This window comes from Pavona decussata, unplaced genomic scaffold (genome assembly GCF_977016875.1).
Source record: "Pavona decussata unplaced genomic scaffold, jaPavDecu1.1 SCAFFOLD_391, whole genome shotgun sequence".
Taxonomy (NCBI): Eukaryota; Metazoa; Cnidaria; class Anthozoa; order Scleractinia; family Agariciidae; genus Pavona; species Pavona decussata.
The window spans coordinates 1,046,390-1,055,336 of record NW_028145763.1 but is presented as its reverse complement, the minus strand read 5'-3'; the positions used below and the strand labels follow the sequence as shown (position 1 = coordinate 1,055,336).

General features: G+C 38.2%; 1 protein-coding gene across 1 annotated transcript; it reads left to right on the top strand.

Moving 5' to 3' along the window:
- Positions 1-410: 410 nt before the first annotated feature.
- On the top strand, positions 411-5,362 carry LOC146451264 (putative skeletal organic matrix protein 5). The gene is made up of 5 exons (XM_085099260.1): positions 411-650; positions 1,694-1,789; positions 3,103-3,139; positions 4,464-4,590; positions 4,679-5,362. Exons 2-5 carry the CDS (start codon positions 1,723-1,725, stop codon positions 5,210-5,212), a joined length of 765 nt encoding a protein of 254 aa, XP_084955386.1. The 5' UTR covers positions 411-650; positions 1,694-1,722; the 3' UTR covers positions 5,213-5,362.
- The last annotated feature ends 3,585 nt before the right edge of the window (positions 5,363-8,947 follow it).

Below are 8,947 nucleotides of genomic sequence, written 5' to 3'. Positions count from 1 at the left end.
TTCTATAGCTACCTCTTTCTTCCAAGATTGTCTGTGTGATTTTCGTTACATCCAATCACACTTTAGAAAATAAAACGCATTAATTCTTTACCTAATTTCACATACCAAAGTTGTAAAGTGTTTTGTTTTGATGTTTGACATAATTGCTTCATTTGGCCACGCCTTCCACAGTCAACTGATTAAAAAATAAACGTCTCAAAACACTCAATTAAAAATATGTCTGTTCGAGAAGAGTAGGCGGGGCTTTTTAAACAAAGAAGGTTATCTGACTTTGTCTGACCTCGTTTTTGAGTTTTAATGTACTATATATTGGCCACTCAAGATCGTAAGGTGCAAAAAAGCGTTGCCTGTTCACGTATGAGTTAATTAAGGAAGTCGTCGTCATACTTTGCTCAATATCGCGATTCCCACCCTAGTGCTGATTCACACCCACAGTGTGAAAATTGTGAGAGATAATTAAGATGTGTCAAATAGCTGCAGTGGTAATTAATTTTGTGATCATTAATGACCACACGTATTGTACGGGTGGATGTATTGTCTTCAAAGCAATAAAAAGGACACAACCAGACAGATCTTTATTTCAGTTCTAGGACTGGCTAGAAAGCTCCGGATCCAACTGAAGTTTTAACAACCTCACAACATCCTACAAGGTAAGTTTTTATTTATCTGAGTATAGATTTGTCAGTTTCTAAACGAAATTCACTGGACTACTAGCTTACTAAGTAGCTATGAGGATCTGATTCATTCGACTAGCATTTTTGTTAGTTTTTTCAGGCTAATCTTTTTCACAGAGAACGAGGTACTCAGCAATTTAATTAGCGAGCACTCTAGCGGAGGCGCGAGACACATTTTGATTGTTGATCATTTAGATCCAGATTTTCCTTCTGTAGGAAAAACGTATATGTTCTTTTGTTGCGTTCAGTTTCTACCCATCGTTTTCATCAGTTTCCAATATTCAGGTGCTAAAAACTAGACTAAGGTAAAGATTGATTACGATCGGATAACGTGTTTAAAGATATCTTAGGCATACTGCCATTTAGCACAAAACTATTTCGCTCAAAAAATGGGCTTTTTCTTTTCCTCTTCTTATTTAAAAGCGTGAGACTTTTGATGTTTGAAACATTTTCCAGTGTTTTCCTCCTTTTTTAATTTTTTGACCTGTTAAATTACATTAAATCGTACAGTGGGTGTCTTGATACTTTCCTCTTTGTTAAATTTTTAGTCTTTCCAGTTGTTAGAGAAGTGCCCACAAGAAACCTACATATGATAGATATTGAAGACGTCATGACTGCAGACAATCAAACTCTTCCTCAATTCAGTTCCCGTAATTCGAGTTTTGACTTTCTTATCGTTCGTGATAACGTGCGTCTTTTTGCTAGACTCCTGTTTTCCTTTTTCTTTTCATTCATTCATTAATTCCTTTGTTCATTTATTCGTTCATCTCATTCAAAATTTATTCAAATCACTCACTCATCCATCCATCCAACCATCCGTCCGTCCGTCCGTCCGTCCGTCCGTATATTCATTTATTCATTCACTCACTTACCCAGCCGTTAACGTTCGTTCGTTCGTTCGTTTGTTCATCTTGCAAACAAGTAATTAAGCAATAAATCATTTATTCGTTCGTTCAATTTCAGAAAAGTAGGTTAGTAGGGTTCATCTGTTTCTGCAATTATTTCATCTTTCTTTTCAGTATCCAGACCTGTTTTTTTGCCATTCACCATGAAGACTGTGTTTGTTCTTCTGACGCTTGTGATAAGTGTGACGTCTCAGGGTTTCCAAGACTGCTGTAAGTGATACCATAATGCTTTTAATTATTTGCGGGTCAGTTGACGAGAATGTGCAAGAATCGTGCAAAATTGGCCAGTACATGGAATTTTTGGAGGTAAAGTTTTCGCGCCATTAAGGACGCTGCCTCCTTTTTGTTACTGCGCATACATTCTGCGCATCTCGGGATGGTCTCTGGCCCCAGTTGTTCAAAGAGCAGATAGCTTTATCCAGCGAATAAGTCACTATCCTATGGATAAATTGTATTGGTTGAAGTTACATTTTATGCCCTAGATAGTGTTATCTGCCCTTTAAACAACTTGGGCCTTATTTATTGTGTACGGTGCCCACTAATTTATAGGTATTTTAGAACACTTTCAGTGACTCTGCGAGGAAAAGAAGATCTTAGCAAGGGTTATTGAAATCCAGAAAGAAAACCACACAACCATGCATTTTTCAGAGAAAAATAATCAGTTCAATTTTGAAAAAAAATGTCCGTGAAATTGTTATGCATTTTAAACCCTTTTTAGAACTAGTGTTTCGGCAAAAAGTGGGAATCATCATTCCACTTATACTACCAAGTATCACATGTACAGGTGTGGCGAATTATTAATATAGCCCATGAAAGTAATTTGATGTGTATGATTTTCTTCCTACGGCATATTCTTTCATTAGCCATAGAAACGTTGAGACGACGCTGTAAAGCCTTAACTCTATCTAGAAATGAACGGGGAGGGGGGTTAACGCGGGGCTACTTTGAACCTGAATAACATTTTTTATATTCGAGCAAACGGCCTGAGGCTTCCGGTATTTTTCAGTTTTTCAAGTAGTCGGTTAGTAATGATTGCCTTGACCTCTGAAAATAACTTTTAAAAATGAAGGAAAGTCACCATTTTTCCCATAACGTTGATGTTTTCAGCTCATATCAGTGTTCCTTTATTGGTTTTGATTACTTGTCGTTCAATTTTGGCGCTTTCCTGAAGTTTTGGGAAAATCCAATAATTAAAGATGGCGAATCCAAGATTGCTGCCATTTGGCAGTCATGACCGAATTACAACCTTAAACTGGACGTCATCACCTTACGATGCGGACGTACTATCTATCCTCCAAGTGTCATTTTCATATATTTTATACTTCTAAAGTTATGGAGGCGGGCATAATCCCCCTTCCCCCCGGCCCCATGCAGAAGACCAAAAAAAAGCCCCATCTAGATAGTATTAAGGTAGAAACGGCAGAATCTGGCCAGGTAAACAGAACTCATCTCCAGAATTTTTCTTTTGAATTTTGTAACATCTCTGAATTTCAAACTTGTACTAACACATTTTTTTTTTACAGATCCCTCTTCTTGCAACGAACTGTACGAGAAATATCCGTAAGTTGACAAGGACAGCTGACGTAGTTAATTTGAGCTAAAACAAGTAACAATTATTGGCGTGTATACATGTCATCTTTATCTTATTCAATCCGAGCCAGGAAGGAGATCGAAATCTTTTACATTCATTTCGTTTAACCTTTTCTAGTTTTAGGCAAAAGAAAATTAACATTCAAAACGAATCAATTGGCAAACAGTTTGGCGGTTCTTCAAAAAATTACAATGATTCTAGATCACTAATAAATTATTTAGTGAAAAAAAAATTGTTTTCCGTCGAACAGTGTACAATATTCCGGAGAGTTCAACTTAACCGATAAAATATAGTTTTAATTTGTGGCTGCACCTATTCATTACCTCTTCGTCCCTTTCTTAGTTATTAGTCTGTTATTAAACCAAGACCAAATATTCCGGCCGATCGCATCAAATAAATTTGTGTAAATACTGTAGCACAATAAGCCAATCAGAAGTCAAGGCGAATGCATGTAACCAGCGCCAAGCGCGTCAATTTTATTCTGGGATATCATAACGCCACTGAATGGTACCTGTAAACTAACGGGGATGTCAATGAAAATTTATAGCGACGAGAGCAGTGTGCATGTGCGCTATTGTTTTTGCTTTTTGTTTTTGTTGACCCTTTAAAGAGACCATTTTAAAAACAGACAAATATATATTTTTTATATTTCTTCGCGTGCACCCCTAAACGAGACCTTCACGGCTAAATATGATGGCGTTTTGCCCAGAACACCCTAAGTGAGACCAAAATCCGAAATTTACACCCCTAAGCGAGACGACGAGTGTCCCCGCCCCTTTCATACGAGACTCCCCCACCCCCCTCCCCCCCGGATGAATGCAAAGCCTCAAGTTCCAAACAGTAATTACACCACACAAGCAGAGGGTTGTCTGCCCGTGCTAGCGCCAGGTTTCTCCTTACCCTTGGTGAAACATCTTTGATTTCCAGCCACAACGAACTGGTTGTCTTTACGAAATAGCTGAAGACTTTCATAGTTCGTGAAGCTTTTTCGTGTTGAGTAGTATCATCTTAGGCATGTGTGGCACATTATTTTCTTTTTAACGCAAATTGACTTGTTGTTGTTGTATACAGCCAGCACTTTTGATTATTGTTATGCTAAAATGCGTTTTACAAATGGATAATTTATTATTAAAAATCGCAGCGCCAATTGAATCACCTGTTGTGATTTCGGAGGTAATCGTGTTAGGTAGTAACATAGCGAACGAAAGCAAAACACTCAGTAGAAAACAGGGTTGGTCTAGTTTAGATCCGGATCCAAAGCAGTTATAGATTCTTTCGTTTTTGTATTTACAGGTCACTTCCGAGTGGCGTGTACGACCTGAGGGTTGGCTCGGAAGTGGTTGCTGTTTACTGTGAAATGGGAAACTCTGAGTGTGGGAGTGGAGCATGGACGCTGGCCATGAAGATTGATGGTGCAAAGGTTCGTTTCTTTCTAGATTCTGCCACATTTTTGTTTCTTCATTTTCTTCTTGCTAATAAGAAGAGATTTTTTCTGTCTTTAATTTCAGAATACCTTCATTTACGCTTCCCCTCGTTGGAGTACCAAAGAAAGCTTTAACCCTCAAGGAGGACAGACTGGGCTTGACAATACCGAAACCAAGCTGCCGACCTACTGGAACACGCCTTTTACTAAGCTCTGTCTTGGGATGATGGTCGACAACAAAATCAACTTTGCTGTCATCAACCAGCAGGCCAGCTCCCTATACTCACTGATCGCTGACGGTCAATACAAAGCCGCCACACTGGGTCGTGACACGTGGAAGTCACTGATTGGTCCTGCAGCCTCTCTACAGACCGGATGTTCCAGGGAGGGGTTCAACGTCAAGCAGGTTGGCAATAACGAACAGGTCCTAGCCAGAGCAAGAATCGGTTACATTGCTGACAACAACATCGACTGCGTTACACCAGACTCCAGGATTGGGTTTGGCACTGGAGGACTTCATGATTCGTCCAACTCGTGTGGAAACGATGCTCCTGCCGGGTTTTTTCCAGATAATGGCGAAGTGCATATCAAAGCAATGGGGTATATCTTGGTTCAGTGAGCCGGCTGGAACTTGCAGCAATAAAGTCACGATGCCAACAGCAATGGCCTTCAAAAACGCAACAACGGTTAATTAGTGTTATAAGGGGCTTAAAACAGTGGGTTTAAAGGATTTGTAAAACTGAGAATAAATAAAGACATGCGTGCAAAGCGAAAATGATGTTTCATCTCGTTGATAATTTTTCTTGGTGATTGTTCTTTGTTTAATTCCGGTTTGGGTGAAAGCACTCCGTCTCGGATCAGAATCAGGCCTTTTGAGTTGAGTTCAAACACCCTCCAGCTAGAGTGTCAGAGCTCAGGGAATATTTCTCAAAAAGTGTTTTTTTCGAAAAGATTCAGGCGTAAGCAGCATCACCAGAAAGTACTGGCCAATGCCATTCATTCGAATGGTTAATACTCTTTGAAAATTAGGGTGGTATCTGCTAATTGTAAAGTCTACGCTACAGACTTTTATTAAACCGTAAACAATAACACCAGAGAGAAAACGCAACTTTACACAAATTAAAAGTGAAAAAAAAAAAAAAACGTCATTGAATTATATTTATACACTACGATAGCCAAATAAAAGTTGCAAGACTTACCTGTTCAAAATTTCAACCTGTAAAATCAGAAAACTGGTTTAATTTTGTTTAGAAGCCAGAACAGGTTCATGGATCTAAACTTCGAGATTTATAGACTTGACCTCCGTTTTCTTGACTGGGCTCGCGATTTCGAGAGAACGTCCCGCGGACGTCTGTCAATATCCTTATTAGGACAATTGACAATGCCAATAAACAGGAAATGAAGTGCTCCGAAGTGAACCCAACTCAAAAAGGGCTATTTCCCGAAGGGGGGGGGGGGGGGGGAGGGGGGAGGTACTTGGGTTCAGTTTTGCTGGGTATGTGCAGCTGGCCTCTCAGAGCCCCTGCCCCATTATAGTCTTTTTTGTGGCCAGTTATAGACCCCATCTTAAACACTTTTTGGGAAAATGAATTTTCGCGATCCCAACTAAGTCACTTTCTATTTATGCATTTACTTTCAAGAACGGAATGTAATGCGAGGTGATTGTTACATTTAATAACGACAACTTTCGGCACTTTTTAACCGAGACCATTTCGAATCCCTACTTAATAGAACTTTCTCACCCCAAAAATCCGAAAATGTGCGACCCCATTTTAGTAACTCTATTGAAAATGCAACCACATTCTAGTCAATCCAGTCGTAAAAATGCGAACCCCATCCAGCGGCACATCCCCATTAGCCTCTTATAAGGAAGTAGACCCCCCCCCCCGGGGGGGGGGGGGGGCATATTTGACTGCGTGGTGCGTAAGCCTACGATCTTTTAGCAGTGATAACTTCCAGCATCGCTAACTCCCCAAAATCGATTGATATGGAGATATCCACTTCAGAAGTGATTCATTGTTTTAATGTTACAGCTCTGTTTTGTATGGTTAGGAGCTGACCACACTCATCAGGCAACTTAAACGAATGGCCGGTAAAGATTTAAAGGCTGGCTATATAAATTAATCAAAAACTGGCGATTTAAAACAAGCAGTTGCTAGGTGATACAATACAATTCCACGTACCGTGATAGAATTTACGTGCCATGATACTGGTGATTAAAACAAGCGTTTGCTCGGCGATAAAGTACTAATGCACGTGGCGTGATACAATTCACGTGCCATGATACAAACGGTTACTTTACAATATTCGAGAGGTTTTGAGTAGATATCTATTTCTGGGGGGGCATGAACTTGGTAATTTCGATCATTGCGTTTGTTCAGGCTACAAAGATCTTTTCTACAGATTAAAATAAACTTTTTGTGAAGACATAGGTTACATTTTTTGTTGGTGTTATTATAGGGTTTGCACTCTTTGAGTACTTTCCATTTAATGCGAAATTTTTTGTTTGCGTCCTTCAGGCCGGGTCCATATATGTTCAGACAGTTCCGTTGCATTTCGTCTGTTGGCGTTTTGGGAGAAATGATAATTAATAATAATAATAATAATAATAATAATAATAATAATAATAATAGTAAAAGTAATAATAATAATTTATTTACTTCTATTGCGCGTGTTACAAATTAAGTAAGATGTTCACACGCGAATCACTAAAAGGAAGGACGATTAACAATTTAAATTGATGATACTAATGAACAACACTATAAGCAAAGAACAACACAATGAAAAACACAATGAACAGCACTATAAGCAAAATCTGACACAGGATTCAAATTATTAACAGTCATTTCGATTCAATATCAGCTGTTCAAATCTAGCTGACGTTTTTTTATACGTCTTGCGCCCTTTCAACCGATTAAAGTGAGCGTTTCCTGTAGCACGTCTTAAGTATCCAGTGTAGACAGCTTTGCTTGACAACAATTTGCCGCGATATCGAAACAATTCCGACTGAAATATTTATTGTGAACGGCAAACAGAACTGAACAAAACGAAAGTATATTGGACTTTTTTAACTCTGATTGACAAATATGTGACTAATACACCTCGAAGAAAATTATTTTGTTGTTTTGTGGACTTCAAGAAAGCTTTTGATTCTATATGGCATCCTGGTTTGCTAAAGCGTTTACTCGATTATGGAATAGGTGGAAAATTTTTTTAACCCTATTGCTAACATGTGTTCCAAGTTGGAATGCTGTATCAAAGCTGATATTATGAGATCTGAATATTTTAATTATAACAGAGGGGGTGCACCAAGGTTGTATCCTATCACCCATTTCATTTAACCTTCCTTCGAGATTAGAAAATACCCAGGGTTTAGACCCCATCTAGATCTAGTAGCGGTATAGCGTCATAATTTCTAACAAAAATCTGTTGAAAACAAGACGTTCTATGTTTGCGACTAAGCGTTTTTTGGATTATTGTCAGTTTCCGCTCAAGATTTGTAACAAATTATTCGATAGTCTTTTTTTTTACCTATCTTACTTTATATTTCAGAAGTCTGGGGAGCCTATGATAATATGAATCTTCAAATATGGGAAAAAATTAAGATTCAGTTGAACGACTCCATACACAATTTTTCAATATTATCTTGGGCTTAACAAACGGGCACCCAATGTGGCGGCACGAAATGAAGTAGGAAGGTTATCTCTGAAATCGCGATATTTTTTGCAATGTAGAACATTTTTGGTTACACCTTAAAGCCTTGCCCGATGACAATATAGCTAGGCAATGCCTTTATATCTCGGAAAATGTTCCCCTGTCAAACGATCAAAGCTTCATGAACTCAATAAATACTTAATTTATAAAATATAATCATACAACAAGTACTAACTTTTCTATTAGTAACAAAAATCCCAACTCATTAAAACAATATGTATCCACTCTTTCTTCGAAAGAAAGACTCTAAACGGCATCCAATGAAACTTATTAAGATAAATACTAAACTTAATTTTTATTCCAAATTTATTAATAATACCAACTGAGTTCTGATTGGTATGATCTGGTCAAGAATATGAGACACAGGAGAATCATGCTTGCCGAATTAAGAGTTTGAAGCCATAACCTTCAAATTGAAAAAGGTAGACATACAAAGCCTTTAACACCAAGAAAGCTAAGGAGCTGTGAATGCTGCCATTCAAAAATGTAGAAGATGAGTGTCATCTCTTTTTCGACTGCGTCTCATGTGCTGATGTACGGAAAAACCTAATTTTACGACATTAGAAAATTTTGTGAAAGTTGCAAGAATTTATTAGACGAAGATGTAATTTCATTTTTCTTCAATGGAGTGTTTTTACAT

What these genes read in the sequence shown, in the direction of transcription:
- LOC146451264 (XM_085099260.1), top strand. Translation starts at nt 1,723, where the DNA reads ATGAAGACTGTGTTTGTTCTTCTGACGCTTGTGATAAGTGTGACGTCT. An exon ending in TCAGGGTTTCCAAGACTGCT is followed by an intron (nt 1,790 to 3,102) that starts GTAAGTGATACC and finishes TTTTTTTTACAG; the next exon opens with ATCCCTCTTCTTGCAACGAA. An exon ending in TGAAGATTGATGGTGCAAAG is followed by an intron (nt 4,591 to 4,678) that starts GTTCGTTTCTTT and finishes CTTTAATTTCAG; the next exon opens with AATACCTTCATTTACGCTTC.